Source organism: Tachyglossus aculeatus, chromosome 16 (assembly GCF_015852505.1).
Source record: "Tachyglossus aculeatus isolate mTacAcu1 chromosome 16, mTacAcu1.pri, whole genome shotgun sequence".
In the NCBI taxonomy this organism is placed as follows: domain Eukaryota; kingdom Metazoa; phylum Chordata; class Mammalia; order Monotremata; family Tachyglossidae; genus Tachyglossus; species Tachyglossus aculeatus.
The window spans coordinates 14,212,498-14,236,987 of record NC_052081.1 but is presented as its reverse complement, the minus strand read 5'-3'; the positions used below and the strand labels follow the sequence as shown (position 1 = coordinate 14,236,987).

At 40.9% G+C, this 24,490-nt stretch overlaps 1 protein-coding gene across 1 annotated transcript in view; it reads right to left on the bottom strand.

The window, feature by feature from the left end:
• The window catches only part of HMCN1 (hemicentin 1), a 296,199-nt gene that overhangs the window by 161,450 nt on the left and 110,259 nt on the right, over positions 1-24,490 (bottom strand). Inside the window, exons 11-14 of the mRNA XM_038757640.1 lie at positions 19,930-20,205; positions 7,427-7,568; positions 6,309-6,436; positions 3,605-3,718 (exon numbers count right to left, since the gene is read on the bottom strand). Coding sequence (XP_038613568.1) covers positions 3,605-3,718; positions 6,309-6,436; positions 7,427-7,568; positions 19,930-20,205 — 660 coding nt within the window. The remainder of the gene's footprint in view (positions 1-3,604; positions 3,719-6,308; positions 6,437-7,426; positions 7,569-19,929; positions 20,206-24,490) is intronic.

The following is a 24,490-nucleotide window of genomic DNA, read 5'->3' as shown; positions in this document are numbered from 1 at the left end:
AAGTATTAAAATATTTTGTCCGGTTCAGTTGGAATTTTTTTATCCTTATGCCTCTCCCTTCCTTCCTCCTCTCTGCGTCGGGCCATAAAATGAAATGAGGACCTTCATCGAAGTATTGGCCTTAAATCAAAAATTTGAAATGATGCCAAGTACAAAGCAGGGCCATTCCCTCTTCAGTTCTATATCACTTGATGTTTGGTGGCAAACTACAATGCGTACATTTCTTTCAGTTTCCTATCTCAACCCCACTTCTCTGAATAAAACAGTGAAATGTAGAGAGATCCTATGTCACTCCCTGAATTTGAGCTTCTGGAAAAATAGGGAATTCTATGGATGGAGAGGGCTGGGAGAGTCCACTATTTGCTTTCAGGCTGGGTTCATCCTAACCCTCTCATCAGTGTTGGCACTTTTCCATATCTAACATAACTCCCTCATGCTGCAGTTTAAAATCTGTTTCTCTTATTCAGGACTGAGAAGAGGTAGAAAACACTGCACACAATCCACTATTTTTTTCTCTCAAAAACCCCATTTCACATCATTTTAATGCTCTTTATGAGTATCTTCTCAACCACATCCAGATGTCCCACGTGCAAAAACCCAGGGTAAAGACCCTTTGGATATGTAAATGCTATCTCTTTTCTAACCCAACAGAAAATAAATTCATTGATTTTCAACATACTCTTCCTCCTGAATTTACATAGGGGAGGAGGCTCAGAAGAGAAAGCTACTCTCTGAGATAGAGAACAGGGACAAATATTCCGTTACAGCATGGTATATTCTAGAAGCAGTCACCTAAAAGTGCTTTAGAGTTTGGTTATGCCATTCCCCACTACTACTTTCAGAAAATCCTAGAGACAACCCTCTAGACCGTGAACTCTTAGTGGGCAGGGAATGTGTCTGCTATGCTCTGGACAAAATAAGCGCTCAATATGATTGAATGAATATTATTGTTTGTAATCTCTCAAGTGCTTAGCACAAAGTAAGTGCTCAATAGATACGACTGACTGACAAACCCAGTCACAGGAGTATGAAGGCTAAGAACAAAGAACATCACCAGCCTCCTCAACAGAACTGCTGGGTTTTATGACCCACCAGCTGGGCACATTCCATCATTTGTTTGTCGTTTATTTTTTAATGGCATTTGTTAAGTGCCTACTCTGTGCCCGGTACTGTACTAAGCACTGAGGCAGATACAGGCACAGTCCATTTCCCACAGGGGGTCACAGCCTTGAGAAGCAGCGTGGCTCAGTGGAAAGAGCCCGGGCTTTGGAGTCTGGGGTCGTGGGTTCAAAACCCGACTCCACCGCTTGTCAGCTGTGTGACTTTGGGCAAGTCACTTAACTTCTCTGTTCCTCAGTTCCCTCATCTGTAAAATGGGGATGAAGACTGTGAGCCCACGTGGGACAACCTGATCACCTTGTAACCTCCCCAGCGCTTAGAACAGTGCTTGGCACATAGTAAGCGCTTAATAAATGCCATCATTATTATTATTAATTCCCATTTTACAGATGAGGTAACAGGCACAGGGAAGTGAAGTGACTTGCCCAAGGTCACACAGCAGACAAGGGGCAGAGCCAGGATTAGAGCCCAGGTCATTCTGACACCCAAGACAGGGCTCCATCCACTAGGCAAGGCTACTCCTCAACAGGCTTTTCTTATAAGGCTCTTGCGGAAGAAACTGAATTCCCTTCTGGGCTTTAATCATTCCCTTGTGCCCCCTCCCCATGCTAGAGTACTCTAGAAATAAGAGCCAAATGTTCCATTTCTTCCTGTATTCAACTGGACACAGGAATTACAGAATGTTAGTGTTTGTCCGAGGCTTTACTTAATTCAAAAATTGCTTTTGTATACCTCAATCTACTTAAAGCCCAGGATTTCCAGAATGTGTCATCCTGGCAATAAAATTCATGCATTTTCAACAAAAATTCACCCAAAGAGATATATTTAATTATGTTTGATTACAAAAAGCCTGCACCACAAAAACTAATGAGAACATCAGAAACAAGTCACCCGTCACACCTGGGGAATCATTTTGGACTTCAATTTTTCCCACCGTCTTCTTCTGCACATTTTTCAGTGATATTTTTTGGCACAAGGATTTTTTCACCTTAACGATTCTCAGAGTTTGATCATAACTGTTTGTGCCTTTTGCTATGGAAAAATCTATGATTTAACAAACAGCAATTTTTTATCTGAGACTCAAAAAGCATTTTAGGAACAACAACTCGGTAGTAATCTCAGTGGCCTATCTGTTAGGGAGGTGACAGGATTTCTTGCCACCCTTATATCAGGGAAGGAACCATGTTCAGGGAACGTGTCTACCAACTCTGTTGGACTGTACGCTCCCAAGCACTTAGTACACTGCACTGCATACTGGAGGGGCTCAATTAATATGATCGATCGACTGATTGAAACTTAACTGATCAAGGCCATTTTCAAGACACTGCAGTACCTAAAAACCATAAGTCAGCACTTCAGAAATCTGAAAGGGGACAGATTTCAGGCACACGTACTGGCCAATCAACCCTAGAGACCAATTTTTAAGAGGTTCTCCCTCTACTCTTGACACCCTCCCTCTCCCTACACACTTGAAGACAGCTCCACAAGCTGCTTCGATCTTTTCAGTCAAGTCTCTTAAGGAGGCTTCTCCATCTCCCAGTCATCTTGGTTGCCATTTACTGTACTTCCAACACAAGCGGGTCCTTCATAAAACATGGCACCCAGAATTAATCAATCAATCAATCAATCATATTTATTGAGCACTTACTGTGTGCAGAGCACTGTACTAAGCGCTTGGGAAGTACAAGTTAAGAACACTCTGAACCCCAATGTGGGCATACCAGGGCACAGTGGCAAAACTGTGCCATTTATTTTTTCAAAATTGCCTAGCGCTCATTGGCTCTTTTGCCCATCGCTGTTTAAAGAGCAATCGACAGCGATTAAGAAATCTCTGAGTCAATGCTGAGATCAAAATGAAATCACCATATCAATGTAATTTTGGATGTTTCTATGACGCCACATCTTAGTGATTACTCACCACTGTCATAAACTGGTCTTGGCTTGGTGATGGTGTCAAAACCAATTATAGAATACTGGCATTAGATGTCGGAGTGGAGGAATTCAATGTGAATTCAGGACTAACATTCGCTGAGCAAGATAAAGTCATAAATGAAATTCATTTGCCTTTAATCTGCTTTTATTTTCAGTGCATATCTGAAATGGTATAACCCATGTAAAAGCCAGATCTGCAAATCCTGGAAAAAAAACAGCTGAAAGAGCTGAAATAAAGAAAATTTGTACCTTGACTAAGCAAAGCACTGGATAATATAATAAAGCAGAAGGAAGACTCCTCAATCAACAGAGAGATCATCCACTGGATGGTAAAGCAGGAAGTTTCCATCTCTAAATTTCCCAGTTCTGTAATCCCGACCAGATGGCTAAACTGAAGCTCAGATTTCAAAATCTTGAGGTTCAGTTACCAGTGAGATCATAAACACATTTTTATGGTGCGGCTAAATCACACATCAAAATAAACTCTTAATGTACCATTTTTTAAGTAACAAAACTGAAAACCAAATGAAACACACAGATAAATGCAACAAACCTTTGAACCACTTAATCAGGGGTGTTGGGACACCGGTGGTTTGACATTCCATGACTGTTGTGTCCCCAGTGGCAACCAGGATTTCTCTTTGTACCATGGTCAACTTTGGGGCATCTGAAAAAAGAGAAAATGTACTGAGCTCATATAGAAACTGACTTACATCTTTTACAACCATACATGTTTTGATGAGAGGTGTACTACTTAATACACCCTCACATAGGCATGAAACAGAAAGATGACTCTTTGTAAGGAAAAGAATGGTGGGGGACAACAGAAGGGCCAGCAAAGGGTGGGTGTTAGCCTTCTGAGTGTTATCAGTAGCCACCCTAAATTAGAGGCTTGTGCTACTGGGATATAGAGTCTTTCATAGTGCTTCCCCCTAACAGGTATGGAGGAAGGAGAGAAGTAGCACAGCCTACTGATGGGCCAGGTGGTCAGGGAACCTGACTCCTAATCCCAGTTCTACCACTTGCCTTCTGTGCAAACCTGAACTTAAGCAGTCACTTAACTGCTCTGTGCCTCAGTTTCCCACGTGTAAAAGAGGGATTCAGAACCAGTTTTCTCTCCAACTAGGACTGTGACTAACCTGATTATCTTGCATTTATCCCAGCACTCAGTACAGTGCTTGGCACACAGCAACCACTTAAACACCCCAGTTATTAAGGAGAAGTGGGGTGAGAAATCAGTTTACCCTTTAAAATATTGTTGCTCATTCTATTCTATATGTTTGTACATATTTCTTACTCTTTATTTATTTATTTTACTTGTACATATCTATTCTATTTATTTTATTTTGTTAGTATGTTTGGTTTTGTTCTCCATCTCCCCCTTTTAGACTGTGAGCCCACTGTTGGGTAGGAACTGTCTCTATATGTTGCCAACTTGTACTTCCCAAGCACTTAGTACAGTGCTCTGCACACAGTAAGCGCTCAGTAAATACGATTGATTGATTGATTGGTGTACGGGCAAGCATTAAGTGTCTCAGAGATGCAGGACTCCTGATCAAATCATCTTCCTTGCATGCAGATTTCAACAAAGATGTGGAAGTTGCTAAATAGAGTATTCGGGAAGGATGGGTGAGAGGCAAAGATTCCTGAAAAATTGGGTGGTCCTTAATACTAAAGGCAGAACAGAGACCATTTCTACTTAATAAGGGTTAGAAATATAGGAAGATACAGGGTTTAAGAACTGCAAGTGAAGAGAAACACAAAGAAGAATGCCAGAAAAAATGAAAGCTACGGCATCTGCCCAAGCAAACCAGGAGACCAGGTGAAGGCTCATGGAGTAAGGATAGCAAAGCCAAGTGAAAACAAATTGTAACCTGCAAGAGAAAGGAAAGTAAAAAGCAGTCTATAAATATATCAAAAACAAGAGGAGGATAAAGCAAAATGCCACCTTTGGTAGATAGGTAGGAAAAGATGATAATTAAAAAAAAAACAACCTTGTCAAGTAGGGGAGGTTTTATGATTGAGGGAATTGGAGATGATTAAAAATGTGGATTTCATTTAAATAGAAAAGGACTGACTAATCCAGAATTTTCTGTTGAGTGACTCTTGCTTCCTCATGCTACTAGAACATTCATTGGAAAGGCTATTTCTATGACACCAACTATTCAAAACACAATTATTTTCACAACACAATAAGAAAGTGGGCTTTTGAGGGTGCATGTGGCCAACTGCAAGTGAAAAACTGCATCAGCAATTTCTCTGAAAGCTGAAAAACACATTTACAAGAAAAAAGCTTCATAGACATTGACAGAGCCAAGAAGAGGAATCCAAGTGAACTCACAATATGTTAGAATGGCTAGAGAAGAAAGAGACCAACAAGACATCACCATAATTAATGTTAAACAGTTTTCAGAATTCAAAATGCTATAAATTCAGCAAAAACCCTCTGGCTTTAGCAGGCATAACACAGACACACATACCTACACAGGAAAGTTTTGAAGATAGAGACGAGAAGCTTCTCGAAGCAACCAAAAAAAATAAGAGGAGAGTCAGAGAATATATTTTATTACACAAACAACAGAAAAAAATATTCCAACTGGAGAAAGGCAAAGAAGCAGTGTGGGCTAGGGGAAAGAGCATGAGCCTGGGAGTCCGAGGACCTGGGTTCTAATCCTGGCTCCATCATTTGCCTGCTGTGTGACCCTGGCAAGTCATTTAACTTCTCTGTGACTCAGTTTCCTCATCTGTAAAATGGGGATTCAATACCTGTTCTCCCTCCCACTTAGACTGTGAAAACTATGTGGGACAGGGACTTGGGCTGACCTCATTATCTTGTACCAACTTCAACACCACTAGGGTGGTATTCAATAAATACGATTGATTGATTCAATAAAAAGTTGGTGATGATGGATGGGAAATATGAAATACGGGTTTTGGTGGAAATAAATCCATGGTATTTACTGAACACTTACTATGTGCAGAGCACTGTATTAAACACTTGGGAAAATTTGCTCACTTGGAAAAGAAGAGAGTATGGAATGACATGGAAATAGGGAGGGAACATACTATCATCTACCATTCTCTCTGGCCTCTAGACTGATGAGGTTCCAATATTCTTCATGTAATAATACGAAGATATAAATTTCAGGAGTACACTATTTTCCATTTTAATCTCTGGGAAAGAAATAATTACCAATGCTAGATCATCTATTGAAGGAACCCATTCTTTTGAGAGCATTTTTTCAATTTACACTTACCAATGTATCTGAGAGTGGAAGTTTGTTTATCTGTCCCAGCTGTGTTACTCGCCAAGCAACCGTATATACCTGCATCTCTGGAATTTGCATTTTTGATCATCAAAGTGCCTTCAGAGGTCACTCTATACCTGAAAATAAAAATAACATCAGGTCCATTCAGAAATTCAGTAATATCAGTGCCAATTTACAATGTCTTTCACCTGAGGAACTCAGACTGCTTGGCTGCTATTATCAGAATCCTCATCTAGCATGGAGGGGGTAAGTATTCCTATCACTATTTTATCGGCAGCAGCAACTGAAGGAGAATGAGAAGTTTTGGTTTTGCAATGATAGGTTCAGGACGATATTCCAGAATTTCTGTTTTACAAAAATAGGGTGCTTTGCACTGAATCACACTACCTCCCTTAAAACAAGCCCAAAAGAATAGGTTTACAATTTAAGTTCAACATATTCAATTCATGAGCATTGCAGAATTCAATGGATTTGAGTGGAATCAAGGCAAAATAATATTCTGTGTTGCTGAGAACTATCTGTTGATTTTCTTATATTACTTTTGTGTTCACTTTTTAATTTAAATACTATCCTGTGTATTAATCAAATTGTGAATCCCAGGAAAGATGCCTTGTTAAATTAACTCTCTTGGTGACGCTTGGTGACGCTGACGAGTTATTTATAAATTTTGTTCCAAGATAACATGAAATATTAATTTGTGAACTTGGAACTTGGAGCTTGGAACTAAAAGTAATAGGGTTACTGAGCCCCATCTATTATCCCAGGAACTATGAAGCATAAACTATATTCCCTTTCCTAAGCCTGTACTGCCTATCCCATTTAGGGAGCAGTAGAAATAAATGAATTGAGAACTTGCTTTGCTTGGAACTTGGAGCTTGGAACTAAAAGCAATAGGGTTTCTGAGCCCCATCTATTATCCCAGGAACTAGGAAGCATAAACTGTATTCCCTTTCTTAAGCCTGTACTGCCTATCCCATTTAGGGAGCAGTAGAAATAAATGAATTGAAAACTTGCTTTGCCCTTGGAATGTGGGGACAGAAGTTTCACCTACAGCCTTAAGCTTTCCTCACCCAATAATAAAAGAGAATTTGATACAAACCCAGTACCTGTGTGAGCCCAGAATAAGCACGTCATTATGCATCCAGACTTTCTTAGGTTTGGGATAACCTGTTGCAGAGCACATAAGGGACACCTCAGACCCTTCTGTGAACGACTGGTTTTTAGGCATGACCAGAACTCTGGGTGATTCTGTAATGAAAAGAAAGATAGAGTTGAACTGAGCACTTCACTGAGAGTTCACCTCTTGAGTTTTACTCATCTAGCCTTAATGCTGGTGAGACCAACCTGCAAACACGGCTTTGGTCTCCTGCCAGAAAGAGAAGCAAAAAAGCACACAAAATCTTCCCTTTGCATAGACTGTCCAGGCACTTTGGAAACCAGGTACTAAGAAACAGCAGCACAAACACCTTTGTTGCCTTTTTAAGAGCCTAGCCAAAACCTTTATGAAATTAGCATTATATTGTAAACTCCATGAGGGCGGAGATTGAGTCCACCAACTCTATTCTACTCTCCCAAGTACCTGGTAGATTGCTCTGCACACAGTTAGCACTCACCAAATACCATTTTTGATTGATAGCAGGAGGCTGATGAGCATCCTCACAAGGCTGAGAGAAACTGAGGCCCACAAGGTGAAATGGAGATGTTTCTCCTTATACTTTCTTTATCATTTCCCTTCACTTTACTTTCTTCCCATGTCCATATGGTTGAGGACCAAATGTGCTTCCTGAGAGGGGCTTTCCCCACTCATGCACCTCAGTTTGGTTCCCTGAAATGGTTTCTTGATTTATATCCTGCCTTGCCTACTGCACTGACTTAAAGCACTCAATCGGCTCACCCCCTTCTACCTTATCTCACTGATCTGCTACAACCCAGGACACTAACTTTGTCCCCCTAGCACCAACTTACCCACTGTACCTCAACATCGTCTATCTCTCCTCCAACATCCTTGCCCACATCCTCTCTCTGGCTTGAAACTCCTCCATCTTCACACGACAGACCACCAATCTCACCATCATCAGAGACTTATTAAAATCACATCCCCTCCAAGAATCCTTCCCCCATTAAGCCCTCATTTCCACGTCTCCCTTCCGCATCTCCTATGCCCTTGGATCAGTATCCTTTAAGCATTTGATATTCACTCCACCCTTTGTCCCACGGTGCTTAGATCCGCATCTGCTAATTTCATCAAAGTCTGTCTCTTCCTCCAAACTGTAAGCTCCTTGTAAGCAGGGAATGTGTCTCCCAACTCTGTGGCACTGTACTTTTCCAAGGATTTAGTACAGTAAGTGCTCACTGCACATCACTGATTGATTGTGTGACTCAGGCCTAGGTATGGGTCGGGAGATTTGGAAGCTGGTACCCATCGCTTCTGAGGTACTGGAAATTACTGGAAGTGAACCTGTACGAATGAGCTGCAAGGACTCTAGACTGTAAGGCTGTTGTGGGCAGGGAAAGTGTCTACCAACTCTGTAATACTGTTCCATCCCAAGCGCTTAGTACAGTGCTCGCACACAGTAGACACTCAATAAACACAATTGATTGACTCTTCCTGCAACTGTGAAGAGTCTAGGGGATTGATGTTTATAGACTGAGTTCCCACAGTAGGCTAAGGCCTTGCCCAGCTTACATTGGCACAAAAATGCTGTACAGATTTGAGGAGCATTCGCTAAGATTTGGTGCCTCCAAACTGCTGCTGGCTGTCTTTTTTTTTATGCTTGAGCGGCCCTGGCTTCAGGCCCAGCTATGACTACACTTGCAGCCTCTACAGTTCAGGTATCAAAGTGAAAGTAAACATCAATTACCCAAACCAGGATGTGGAGAGCAAAGGGGTCACCTAGCAAATACAGGCAGGATGCAGGGGGCTGCAAAGGATCGTAAAAGAAGTATGTGTGCCATACACAGATGTGATGACATCACCCCTAAAAGTGAGAAATCAGCTCTCACACTATGAAGAATATTACTCTTGACAACAGGAAAAACCAGGGTGGGAAGGAGTAATTGCAAAATGATAAAAATGAGACAAGTAAGCCTGAATCATCTGGATCCAGTTGGATGGTATAATCAGTGCACTTCAACTCATATTTCTTCATTTATTGCTTTGCTGCAACAAGAGCCCCAGATTGGAACAACTCCTAAAATTATATTTGGGGTGTCCCACCTAAGGAACTAATTGCTTATCTGATCTGAGGTCCTAAAGATTACTGGCCTTGGGCATTTCAATATGGATAATCATTCTTAAGTTCTTTCAAGGCATCTGACACCCACCAAGAGCTTTTCCCAGGGGATTTTTCACTCAACTCATAGATTTAAACACACAATGGGGTCTGTTCTTCATTAGGGATGAAAATATGATGATAAGCCTAATGCCTTATTACAACCCTATCATCCTTACAGTGAAAGAAGAAATTTACTCCAGATAAAATGTAAGCTACTTTTCCTTATTCACGTTCATTCTCATATCATCACTAATTGGTATCTGTTAGGCAACCTCTATTTCAACGGAACTGAATTTAATGGTATGATATCAATAGGCTCCTACAAAATCCATTATATTTATAGGACGATACGAGATAGTATTCCACAACTAATTACCTCCACCTTCCTACATCTTCAAGACCATGACTCTTAGCACTTATGTAATATATCAATTTTTTTTCCATTTCTCTCATCATTTACATATTTGTTCATTCTTATTTCCCATACATTTGCTGTTACCCCTTGAAAATACGTTTTTTCCTCCTGCCACCTCTGCACACACAAAATATTATTAGATTGCAAGACTTGGTGATCCAGGAATTGTGCCTTTTTTTCCCTACTCTCCCAAGTGCATAGAACAGAATACTGAACACCATTTGGTGCCTAATAACTACTGAAGAAACCCTGATTTGACACGTTCCGTTTTCACCAATCTTGCTTCATTGACATAGTCTAAAGCTGGCTGCGGGAGCAACTCGGAAACAGGTGTGAAGAATAACGCAAGACAATCTTCTATCTACGTTGAAGGTAGAGAATTCTGTTCGTTTCCTTTTTTTCTTTGGAAATCACACAAACCTGCTTTCCTTCTCTCCCCTTCCCTAGTTTTACATCATCTACCATACTTTGTGCAAATAATCGACTAGACACAAGGGAGCACTAAAGTGCAACAAATCATCTTCAGTGCTTTTCTAGAGGTCCCAATTCTCTGCTGGCCAAAAGTTCCAACAGGGCCACTTCAGAATTCACCGTAGACCCTTTCAACAAAGGTAGTTTAGCCACTACCACTGACTTCCTCGGATAATGATCAGGCTTTACTCTAAAGATGCAATTTGATGGCTGTTTTCAAAATTCAACCATGACTTCACTCCAGGGTCTATAATTACAAATTTATCATTTCATTATTCTAGAAAAAATGAAGAGATTAGGGCAGCCATGCGATTATTCCTACATCTCTATTTACGAACCCATACTGCCCTTACACTAAATCACAATACAACATGGCATGAGAAAGAGAACAGTGAAAGAAACAAAATTTACACCCTTATAGTCCTAAGTATTTATACCAATGAGAACATCTTAAAGTATGTCATTAATTTAGATAATAATCCACATTAATTCTCCAAATGTGTTTCTCAAGGTTGTGTTCTGTGTATTACTAAAGTTCAAAAATTGAAAAGTATATAAATAATACGATAGACTGTGAGCTCCTTGTGAGCAGGGATCATGTCTACCAAATCTGCTGTATTGTACTTCGCCAAGAGCTTAGTACAGTGCCCTGCACACAATAAGCGCTCAATAAATACCAGTGATGGAATGGTTGACTGATAGTAGTAGTAGCATTTGCAGAAAGCTCACTTTATGTGGTACACTGTAATAGGTGCTTGGAATGCTCAGAATAACAAAGTACTTATCCCTGACAACAAGGTGTTCATACTAATGTGGGAGACAAATATAAAAATATTTACTAGAATGGTCAAAATAAATAAATTTAGCACATATACATGAGTGCTTAGGAGGATGAAAAATGTTATATAAAAGAGAGTTGGCTGAAGGGATGACATGGCTCAGGTTTCTGGGAAATTAACTGGGGAAAACATGATGGAGAAAGGGATTTTAGGAAGAATTTGAATATTGGGAAACCTGTGGTCTAGATTAGGTGGAAAGGCAGGGAGAGGGTGTAAAGTTAAGGAAACAGAGTGAGCAAGGAGATGGAGGTGGGAGAGTTGAGAGTGAAGTACAGCTAGAAGGTTGCCTTGCAATGAATGAAGACAGAGAGTTGGGGAATAGGGGATGAAGAAAGCAGATAGGCAATAATAACAACTGTGGTAATTGTTAAGCCCTATGTGCCAGGCACTGTACTACGTGCTGAGGTACCGTGATAAAGTTGTGGCCAGTTGGTGGAGAGCCCTGATGCCAATTGTGAGTATCTGTTTGATGTGGAGAGACTTAGGAAACCAGTGAAGGAGAGATGTGGGCCAAGCAATGCTTCAGGAAGATGATCCAGGCGGATGTATATAGAATAGACTGGAGTGGGGAGAAGTGGAAGCTGGGAGAACCCCAAAGAGTTGTGCAGTAGTCTGAGACAAGACCAGAGCCGGTTCCAAGAGAGTAGCAGCGTGGGTGGTGAGGAAGGGGGAGATCCAGGAGATGTTATGCAGGAAAAAGTAGCAGTATTGGGCAGTAACCTGAATGTGAGAGTTGAGCAAAAGCACAGAGGTTTTTTTTTTAATGACACCAAGGGTGCTGGCCTGTGAGACAGTGAGGACAGTGGTCTTATTGACTGAGAAAGGGAGGAGTGGCCTGGTAGAAAGATTAGTAGTTCTAATAATAATTACAATACTAATAATGATGGCATTTATTAAGCACTTACTATGTGCAAAGCACTGTTCTAAGTGCTGGGGAGGATACAAGGCTATAAGATTGTCCCACGTGGGGCTCACAGTCTTAATCCCCATTTTACAGATGAGGTAACTGAGGCACAGAGAAGTTAAGTGACTTGCCCAAAGTAACACAGCTGACAATTGGCGGAGCCAGGATTTGAACCCATGAACTCTGACTCCAAAGCCCGTGCTCTTTCCACTGAGCCACGCTGCTTCCCAATAATGCTTCCCAATAATAATAATGATTGTTAATAATAATAATAATATTTATTAAGCACTTACTATGTGCCAGGCACTGTATTAAGCATTGGGGTGGATACAAGCAAAATCACATTCGATGTAGTCCCTGTCCTGCAGAGTCTTAATCCCCATTTTACAGATTAGATAACTAAGGCATAGAGAAATGAAGTGACTTGCCCAAGGCCACACAGCAGACAAGTGGAAGAGCCATTTACTATGTGCCAGGCACTATACTAAACGCCTGAGTTTATCATCTTCAAACAATTAAACCGCCCTTGGTTCTAATCCACCTATTTGGAGCCAGCAGGTCATCCTTCAACTAATGAATCTAAATAAAACTTCCACACCCAGAAAACTGAAGGTCATAGCTGCTGCATTTCTCCAGTAACAACCGCAACATATCAGAATGTAAGAATTGAAGGAGCATTTCTGAATCCGGTGAGTAAAGGTATTTCATAAGCAATTTCCTCAAATGATTATTTCATTCTCCCGTGCTTCCCATTAGTATATTTCGAGCAAACACTCAAAACCTGAAAACTTTTGAAATAACTTCTCACTCAAACTCTAAAAAAGTTATAGACCTTCCTTGCAGTCTAAAACCCAAATTTTCTGGGAACCATTCTGCAATTCTTTTTCAATTGGAACAATGTCTCTTCCTGTTAGCTCTATGGGCACCATCAGCAGGAGTGACTATATAAGAAATTCTGGAAGGTGTGGGTTATTGGATTTGTGAATAATTTCTCAGCATTTCTATTAAATAACAGAGAACTCTGGAAAGTCTGTTTTAAAGACTTCTGACCCTTCCTCCAAACATCTGTATTTCCTTTCTAAGAGGCTAACTTCAAAAAGAAATGTAGAGTTTATCATTGAGTCTGCTATGATTTCTAATTAGTAGCCACGCACCACCCTAACAGATGTGTACCTACTCATTTTCACAAAGCACATTGACTTGAGCTCCAAAACGAGATTAAATTTGCTATATTTCCTGTTCTGAAGAGAGAGATAAGAGACTCTAGTTAATTAATAACTTTAAAATATGGAGTCAAGGGGAGGGGGAAGAGGGAAACAAAGCTCACAATTGAATCAGTGTTAAAATTAGAACAATTTAACACGAACCAACATACTCCCCAGGCTTTTCCCCTAATTTTCAATCCTCCATTCCCTTCCCTCAAAGAAAATGACAAAAGGGGTTTACTTTCTTTTCACCTTGGGTGTGTTCACTCCTTAGGCAATGACTTCATTTAATCTATGCTACTAATTAAATCAAATAACAGGAGTTTCATCTACTCAGCAGTAGCTTTTGTTACCCTCATGAATTCTCCCTGTTTGCAACTTCTCCTTTTAGACCACTTTTCAAGAAGCCACAGTGGTTTATCACAGCCATAGTCTTGAGAATTCTCTAGTTTTTTGAGGAGAAAGCATATATACAGCTCACATTTTCATCTTCCAAGATAAACTTCCTTAAAATCCAGGACCTGAAACAGCATCACAAAAAACTCAAAGGGCTCTCACCACACATTATGTTAACTTTGTAGTATACAGGCCAACAATAGCCAAGATTGAATGCAGAATTTCAATTCTTATGCTGACTCAATCTTGAACTCTGAGCAACAAAAGTATATAGCAGATAAAGTTTTTACCCCAAACAGAGTTGGGAGGTTTGAATTTTAATTTCACCCTTGGAATTCTGTTCAAAATCTGAGCCTACTACATCTGAATGTACTTGGCAGATACTGCATCTATAATTAACTAAAGAGAGGAAACTGGCTTATTTCAACTTGAGAAAAGAAAAACTTGAAATACCATTACTTGGGAGGATGAAAAGTTGGTGAAAGGACTTAAAAATGATAATCAATTTTGGCTGCTCAAATACAGACCTGATCAATAAGAATGCTATTCGATTAACAGCCTGCAACCTTGCCCTTCTGAAAGTCTGAAAATTAAGGGAAAAAGCTACCAAAAAATTTGAGGTTATTCCGCCTTCCCTCTATAATCCCCAAAATACCTAATTTAAAAATCTACACTATCATAATGACCAAAATACTATTCAAACCTCAAGACTTCGCAGATGAATTCTTGAAAAGTCTGAAACCACAGTTCGGAAAATTGAATTGCATTCTACTATTACATTTTTTAAATGCTATTGGATGAAAGAAAAATGTCCCGGGGTGAACGTTGTTGAACACTGGAAACAGGAAGGGTTTGTGAAATGTCCTTCCCGGAGGTCTTTAAAAATAGTCCAGAGATAACTTTCCTTCAGGTCCAGGACAAAGTAGGGACGTCCTGTCTGACCACTTCAGGATCTTGCCAGCCCTATCCTTCTGTGATTTCGATTTACGTTCCGTATTTTCAATTGCCAAACCCGTATCATTTTTCTTAGTCATTTCAATTTTCTAATTATAAAGCAGAGAGGCCTCCAGAGGATCGATTTCTAATACTTTAGTATTACCCTCCTACTGTAAATTCAGCCCTCCCGCCTCTCCTAAACACTCAGGTGTTCATTTCCCCCCTCTATTCCCTGCGGTCGTACTTTCAAACATATTTTTAAGCGATGGTACTTCCCTCTACTTGGGCAGGGATGTCTATAAACTCTATTGTGCTCTTCCAAGTGCTTACTACAGTGCTCTGCACACACTGGGTACTCTACAGTACTCTGCCAAGGGCTTAGTGCTGTGTGCTGCACACAGTAACTGCTCAATACAACTGACTGAATGCTCAAAATCTACTATGAGCTGACTGACTGCCTGAGACTTCCCAACTGAAAACTTGCCTGAGAGGCATTGATTCTAGTGCTAGCGGCAGACACGGCGCCATTCACACACTCTCTCATCCCTGTCAGTCGTATTCCCGTTGGGACACGAAGAGTAACAAGCCAGTAGGAGAGCAAAATGTCCAGCACATTGCGAAATGCATGTGCAGTTTTCACCCGTGGTCGTAAACCATGGGCAGAACTGGGATTAAAACCCAAGTGGTCTAATTCCCAGAGTGCTCTTGCCATGGGAGAAACAGCAGGGCTCTGGTATTTCATAAGCACTGAAATAAATGGATTTAAAGGAAATCAGTGGCTGAGAAGCAGTGTGGTCTAATGGAAACAGCATGGGACTAAGCGTCAGAGGACCTGGGTTCTAATCCTGACTCCGCCACTTGTCTGCTGTGTGACCTCGGGCAAGTTACTTAACTTCTCTGGCTTCACTAACCTCATCTGTAAAATGGGGATTAAGAGCGTGAGCACCATGTGGGACATAGATGGTGTCCAGCCTGATGAGCTTGTATCTACCCCAGTGCTTAATACAGTGCCTGGCACATTGTAAACATTTAGCAAATACCATTAAAAAAAAAAATCAGCAAGTGTGACCAAAATCCAGAAGAGCTTAAAGAACACAAAAATGCTCAGGCTCCCATTTTCTCATCCTTTCTGCTTTGTTTCCAAGAAAGCTGTGCTTGTGGAGGAACCTGTCAGCTTTCTTTGCCTGTACATATCTCTAAATATATTATGTATTACGAATGAAATTGTTTATTCATATTAACATCTGTCTTTCCCTCTAGATGGCAAGATCATTTTGGGCAGGGAACATGTCTGCTAATTCTGTTGTATTGTACTCTCCAAAGCACTTAGTACAGTGCTCTGCACATAGTAAATGCTCACACTCTTAATCCTCACTTTTTTTTTTAATAGATGAGGTCACAGACACAGATAAGTTAAGTGACTTGCCCAAGATCACACAGCAGACGAGGAGCCGGGATTAGAACCCATGACCTTCTGACTCGCAGGCCCATGCTCTATCCACACCATGCTGCTTCTCACACCACAGTGAGTACTTACTGTATGCAGACACACACTGTACTTGGAGAGTACGATATAACAGGGTTGGTAGACTCGTTCCCTGCCCACAACGAGCTACAAATGGGTTCCTGACTCAGTCAAAACTGATTCTTTAATGCTCCTGATTGCTCTCCCTGTTTTCCACTGGCAAAATAGGTATCTACATCCCCCCCGCCCCGCCAGCCAACCCTTTGGGGGGTGGAGGGGAGGCGTGTGTAGGCTTTCTCCAACCCACCACTACGGTGCAACAATGCCTATACTACCATGTCATGAGTCTTGCACTTCATGGGATTCTGGCCAAAAATTCATCTTTGATCTCCAGATTAAACGTTGACACGCTTGTCCCTAGCCTACCTCTGGCCAAGATCGTCTTAAAGCAAGTGACTGTGATTCTTCATTGTGGCTGGAGAGAAGCTGCCCTACGTTAAATCCTTTGCCTCAGAAATCTCTATTGTTGGTTCTTTCAAAAAGCAAATTTGCTATCTTCCTTGGGATCTATGGCCTCTGAAATTCACTAATGGCAGTTGAAGCCCCATATGTAAGACTAGAGAAGTCAGACTCGAAATAGAATAATGATCCAGAGATCAGCATATTACTTCACCAAATACCCAGCTTTGCAACAGAGCACTCAACCTTGAAATGATACGTTCATGCGGCCACAAATTACCAACGATCTCTCATTTCCAACTAGACTGTGCCATAAATTCTGGAATATATTTTCTGTTGGTTAAAATAACATATATTTATTTCTTCATCAGCTTCTTCTCCCACAGCTTGGAACCACCAAGACTAGCAATCAAAGGGACGCATCAAAACAGATTCTCATTACTAGCAAACTCAGGAACTGGCTAACAACAGTGCAATCTACCATAATGTACTTTGAAATCATACACCATCTTTCTCCCAAAACTCCTGACATCCTTGGTATTCTTCAACCAACAACAATGGAGTAATATATTAATTGTTTGAAAAGCGAATCAATATAATTAGGGTATTTGTAACAAAAAGCATGCTAATGTCCTGAAAGCACAACCCAAAAAGATAAAGTGGAACAATTTACTTCTCGCTCAGTGGGAAGAGAAGGCTTTCACTCAAATCTTTCAGACCCCAACTGAGGTAGGAAAGAGAACTGAGGTAAGAAAGGTCACAGAGCCAAGAATCTAACTCAAGATCTGACTGGGTTTCACAGTGGGTAAAGTTTTTGCTCAATCTGAATCACATCTGCACCACCAGCATCCTCGTAGCTCTAACAGCTCAAGTATCTGTTCAATTTGAACAACACATTCAAATAGGAACTGTCATTTGGAAATCAAGCATCCCATCAGTGATCTCATTTTATCAACCACTAATCCACAAATCGGACCACCCGAAGACAATAATATGACCAAGGGAAAAACGAGACTCAGCATCCTAAGGCTTCAGTGAGGGATCCCAATTCTCACTCTACTTTAGAAAGCACTGTACAAAGAGCAGGCTCTCTGACTCAAACGAAGGGTGGGTCTCTCCAATGAGATTGGACAAACTGTTTTGAAGAAGCGCTTAGTTCAGTGCTAAGCGCTTAGTACAGTGCTCTGCACACAGTAAGCGCTCAATAAATAAATGAAGGATCTTAGGAATCTTTGAAAGATGCCTGCAATTCGAGTACCAAATGGTAATTCCCAAATTTTTGATGCAATCAATGTCATCCATCAAAGACTTGAAATTAAATATCCGGCAGCGACTGTAGCAAAGCCCTTCATTTTCTCTGTGAAAGCTGAACCACACTTTGCTTATTGCTTTAAGTCTGCTAGGTGATCTATAGACAGTTGAATAAAATTGCAATACAGAACCTGTATTCTGTATCTCATCTTTGATAGCTTTGGATAGAACAACTTTTTTTAATGGTATTTGTTAAGTGTTTCTATGTGTCATGTACTGGACTAAGCACTGGGGTAGATGCAAGCTAATCACGTCGGACACAGTCCATGTCCCACGTGGACCAAACTGTTTCTCACATTTTTTAAGCATGATATATATATTTTTATTTCAACTGCTCAGGTATTTAATCTAATACCACCTAAGGAACCATAATAATGTAATTTAAGGCCTAATTTTCCACTACACTGTACTTCATGGAATTCTCATTTTTGCACAAATAAAATAAAAATTTCGCACTGTGCCTTGATAGGCAAATTCTCAAGTTGAAATGAATTTTAATAAAAGGCTGATATAAAATGGAAATATATTGGTTATGCCAAAGGTTTAATTGAAGAAGGGTACTGACAACAGGAGAAAAGGGGGTGCAATTTTCAAGGAAATCACTTGAGAAGCAGCAGGATCCAGTGGAAAAAACACAGGGCTGTAAATCAGGAGACCTGGGTTCTAATCCCAGCTCCGCCACTTGCCTGCTGTGTTACCTGGGACAAGACACTTAACTACTTTGTGCCTCAAATTCCTAATCTGTAAAATGGATATTAAATCATTCCCTCAAGCTCCATTGTTTCCAGACGCTGACAGCTCCAGGTCGGGGGTTCCTGCCGGGGCGGTGCGACGGCATCCCCCCCACCCTACCTCCTTCCCCTCCCCACAGCACCTGTATATATGTTTGTACAGATTTATTACTCTATTTATTTTACTTGTACATATTTACTATTCTATTTATTTTGTTAATGATGTGTATTTAGCTTTAATTCTATTTGTTCTCACAACCTGACACCCATCCACATGTTCTGTTTTGTTGTCTGTCTCCCCCTGCTAGACTGTGAGCCCATTGTTGGGTAGGGACCGTCTCTATATGTTGCCAACGTGTACTTCCCAAGTGCTTAGTACAGTGCTCTGCACACAGTAAGCACTCAATAAATCATCATCATCATCATCAATCGTATTTATTGAGCGCTTACTGTGTGCAGAGCACTGTACGAAGTGCTTGGGAAGTACAAGTTGGCAACATATAGAGACAGTCCCTACCCAACAGTGGGCTCATAAATATGATTGAATGAATGAATGTAGGACAGGGACTGTGTCCAACCTAAGTAATTTGCATCTACCCCAGCATTTAGTGCAGTAATCCCCTTATTAAGCACTTACTATGTGCAAAGCACTGTTCTAAGTGCTGGAGCACTGTTCTAAGTGCTTAGATGTGAGCTCCAAGTGGGACAGAGACTATGTCCAATCTGATTCTCTTGGATCTATCACAGTACATTAGCACAGATACCACTATTTATTATTATTATTATTATTATTATTATTATTATTATTATTATTATCAATTCACCAACGCACTGGTTTTTGATCTTCAGAGGAGATGCTTGCATTGAAAATATCAAAGCAGCTCACAGGAACTTTCACTGCTGCTCTACGTCACAGGGAACTGAAACGAAATGTGATGCCACACATTCTGGTAACAACTCAGAGCTTCCTCTGATATGTGAGAGATGTCAGCGTCCTGTTTGGCTGACTGAAGGGCATGAGATGGAAGGAACAGAAAGAGCCATCCTTCTTCCACTTGAAACTTCATAGCACTCCCTTAAGCCCACAAAACATTTTGAACAGAGGTGGCAGCAAGCAGATAAAGGCAAAATATTGACGGATGGAAGAGAATGAGGGAAGAAAGAAATAAGGATAGCTGTTCACCCCGTTCTCAGCATGGTACCTTGCACTGTGAGGAAGACAGAAGCAGATGTTGCTCCTCCCGCATTTGAAGCTGTACAGCTGTATTCTCCAGCATCTGTGACTTTCACAGCGTTTATCTCCAAAGAAAAGTTGCTCGTTGTCCTTATGCGGGCCGGATCCAACAGCCTGGCATCCCAGGCGTTTCTCTGCCAAGTAATATTATAACGCACGGTGCTTGTGGGTAAGCAGGTCAACACTGCTCTCCCTCCAGGAGACGCCGTCACGTTATTAGGCACCTGGATGACAGGAGGAGGCTCTGGGTGGAAACAAGAGGTAGAAAACAGGGACTCAAGGGTCACATAAAATCTCAGCACCTAAATGATAAATAAGACAAAAGGTAAACGAATTAAGCAGCAGCGTGGCCTAGAGGACAGAGCACGGGTCTGGGTTCTAATCTCGGCTCTGCCACTTATCTGCTTGGGTATGTCACTGCATTTCTCTGGGCCTCAGTTCCCTCATCTGTAAAATGGGGATTAGGACTGTGAGCCCTATGTGGGAAAGGGACCCTTGTCCAACGTAACTTGTCTCTACCTCAGTGCTTACTATAGTGCAGGCATATAATAAGAGCTTAACAAGTACCATAAAAAAATAAATAAAACTCATTTAGCCCTTAAAACATCATTTCCTCCTCTTCATACAAGCTACTCCATAAAAGTAGAAGGGAAACTTGATCAACTGGGGAGATCCTTAAAGGGGAACTTTTGAGAATCAGTGGAAAAACCAAAAGGTAATCCAACATATTCTCTCTAAATGGCTTTTATATGATTTCTGGTGATTTCAAGAGATAGTATTTGGGACACTTTCAAGACGACCTCAGAAGCAGTGTGACCTAATGCCTAGTGGAAAGAGCATGGGCCTGGGAATCGGGAGACTGGGTTCTAATCCCGGCTCCTCCACTTGTCTGCTCTGTGACCTTGGGCAAATCACTTCACTTCTCTTTGCCTCAATTACCTTCTCTGTAAACTGGGGATTAAGACTGTGAGCCCCATGTGGGACAAGGACTGTGTCCAACCAGATTAGCTTGTTTCTACCTCAGTACTTAGTGCAGTGCCTGACATATAGTAAGTTCTTAAATACCATTTTTTTAAAGCCATTTGCATGTTAAGATGACTCAGGAAGCCTCTCCACAGCTAAAAGCACTGCGCAGCAGAGTGTTCCAGAAATGGAGTAAAAATTGTTTCCTGTTAATGACATTCTGGAATGGCATATGGACTCCTTAGAAGACCATCTAAAGATGATGGTGGGGCAAGTCACTTAACTTTTCTGACCCTCAGTCTTCTCACCTGTAAAAAGAAGATTAAATACCTGTTCTGTTTCCCCCTTCAACTGGGAGCCCCATATAGAACAGGAACTTTATCTAGTCTGTCTCAACCATAGCCCCTAGCAAGTTTGGGGCAAAAAAATGCAGACCTAACAAATGCCACATCATTATTACTATTACTCAAAACTAACCTTAAACAAAATTAAAATGATTAGGGTATCTGTTGTACTAGCTGATCCACCACGGGAAAAATGATGATTTTGGTTGAATAGAGCTGGGTAAATAAAATACTTGAAAGAAGGCATTATGGTTCTTTAGCTTCTCATCGTGGATCTTTCAGATCCTTTCTTGTCAAAGGTGTCTCTTACAGGGCATCTATAATTTCTCCCGATCACAAAAGGCTAGGGTAGACGGGTGGAGGCATCAGGGAGATGATGATATGGAAAGTCTGGAAGGCGGCTTGGTCTTATTTTGTTATGTCTCAAGCACAAAATTTAATCTTAAACTGGGTTTTCAGAAGTTTTTCATTCTTTCAAGCTGTGGCCATCTTTTCATCTCTGCAGCCATGCCTGGATAATGTTTTGAAATAACTTCTGTATTTGCAACCCCTCAAATAACAACATGCGATGTGATATCATGAGAAATGGTACTCAAACCTTTGAGTGTAACATCTCTTTCAGGAAAAAAGAGTATCATTGAAAAACTAAGGTGATATTTAATAGGACTTTATCTACATTTGGAATTGTTTGTGAGAAATGAATATAATCACTGACTTCAAAAAAGTGAATGGAAGAATGGGGATTCCGTGGTTAAATTAAAAGGGGGGTACTGTCGCTTGAAAATGTATTCATTTCCCCCACCAGATCTAAAATATAAGTTACATATGGAATTCAGATACAGAGAATAATCTTTTCTCAAGATCTGGTGACTTAGCCCACTGGGCAGGGAGTATATCTTTTTATTGTTATATTGTACTCTCCCAAGTGTTTAGTACTGTGCCTTGCACACAGTAAGTGCTCAAAAAATATGACTGACTGATTAGATCATGTGGCTTCATCATCAAAACCATATATCGTGTTCTTTGCTCCAAGGGTATTTCCCTCTACCAGGCCTCCAGAACCCCCATGGACTTGACTCCAGATGTCAGGAATATAACAATCAGCATATACGCACCAAGGGCCTGTGGAAATTGGGTGTGGGTGAGTTTCAGGGATCACTGTTGGAGATGCCCAAGCCCGACACTAAGTAGTATTCGGGGAAGCTGGAGGAATGGGCAGGGTCGGGAGACTCTCTCCCCTCTCATAATTACTGTACAGGGTTCTGCAGCACCTCTATTTTCCGCCAAGCCCTGGCTGTTCCACTAAGGCTGTTCCTGGCTGCATTAGAATGGAAAAACACCAGCAGGACCTGAGCAGTATCTTGGGAGCCAGCCTGGCATTGACCACTTCCCCAGCCCTAGAGGTTCAATGACCAAGAACCACAGCGAAATGGTCTAACAACCCGGCAAGGTCAAGGGTTCATTCATTTAATAATAATAATGGTATTTGTTAAGCGCTATGTGCAAAGCACTGTTCTAAGCGCTTAGGCCTTGTCACCCCACCACACACCTTTAGCACTTATGGGTATATCAACCCATATACTCTACTTATTTATTCCCATATTTGCTTTTTTCATCTTTCCATACTCTTCTTATTACCTGTGGTATCTTGGGTTTTTCCCCCTACTCTGACCATTTGTAAATAATTTGCACCTCCCTGTCCTCCCTATTAGAATATAAGCATCTTGAGGACAGGAGCTGTCCTCTAATTCTATAATATTCTCCCAACTCCTGAGTACAGTGCTCTTCACACAATAGGTGCTCAATAAATATTATTGTTTCACTCTCTAACCACTGTCCTAAATGATGTTCACAGCATAAACAGACATTGCCTCTTCCCCGCCAAAACTTAACAGTCCTGCAAAATCCAAATCATGCCAGGGAACTATAGCCATATCCCGCTGATGGACACATCAATCAACGATACTGATTGAGCACTTACTGTGCACAGAGCACTGTATTGAGCACTTAAGTACATAGCATGATCTAGTCACGAACGGATAGACACTGCAGAGACATACATGTGAAACAGAGTCGGGTGTTCTCTCTACCCCAGTTACTTATGCCAAGATGTCTGTATCAACTATTTTCAACTGCTTCACTGTTGTCTCTTCTTAAAATTAATATTGCTGGGAAAAACAAGATCTCAAGTGTTTGTTTTCTCCGCAGTTGAAACTGTTGATACACATCCAGGGCTTCCATAATTACAGCACTTGAAAAAAATGAATACTCCATGGTGTATATGTCAACTTGTTAAAGTGAAAATTCTTTAAAAGATAAGCTATTTTCCTCAGGGCTAGAGAATTAAAATCAGCTTCTTACAGAATATAAAACATATCCCCTTATTTATACATCCCAAAATTGTAGTTCTAAAGAGATTAATAGCCCCCCCCAAAAAAAATCTAGACTTATAAACACATCCTGTATTTGTTATGCTTTTTTGTCTTAATTGCCCTAAAACATTTATGAATAAAGAAAATAGATGCAAGGATTATTATCTTTTTCCCCAGCAACAGTGGTACAACACTGGAGAGGGTGAGATCTGCCCACAGTTTAACAGCGCACTGAGGTGCTGCCAAACATTTTCATTTATTATTTACCCTGTGGAGAGCACTGTATTAAGCGCTTGGGAGAGTACATAGACATGATTCCTGCCCTTAAAGAGCCAACAACCTAGCAGGATCTGATATTATGTGGAAGATAATGACAACAGAACACACTGTAGTTCTAAATGGTCACAATCCTGATCCCGTCACCAGTGGCCTTGAGGTTCATAGTAGCACAGGCTATATCAGAGTTTTGTAGGGAGCCAAAGCCTCTGTACTGTTACTGTCCTGGGTTTTGTGGGTTCTACAACACTTTGGTGTCTGGAGATTTGTTTTCAGTTCCTTTGATCAATGTAAGAAGAAGTGCTATGTAAACACAAAGCCATTATCTCTATCACCTCGGTTTTCCTATTTTAGAAGGACCGGTGTGGATGCAAACAACTGCCTACTTTCTTTTAGAGTACTTAAATCGCAGCAGCTTCAAGAGAGCCATCATATTTTACACCACAGTACTCTCCTAGGAAATCTCTTCTGTTAAACTGTTACTGTTTCATTGGAGAGAGCGCACTATGTTAGATAACACATCTCTAAAGAATCTAACTGGTAGGCTGGTAGCCTGCTTCCACAATAACATGGG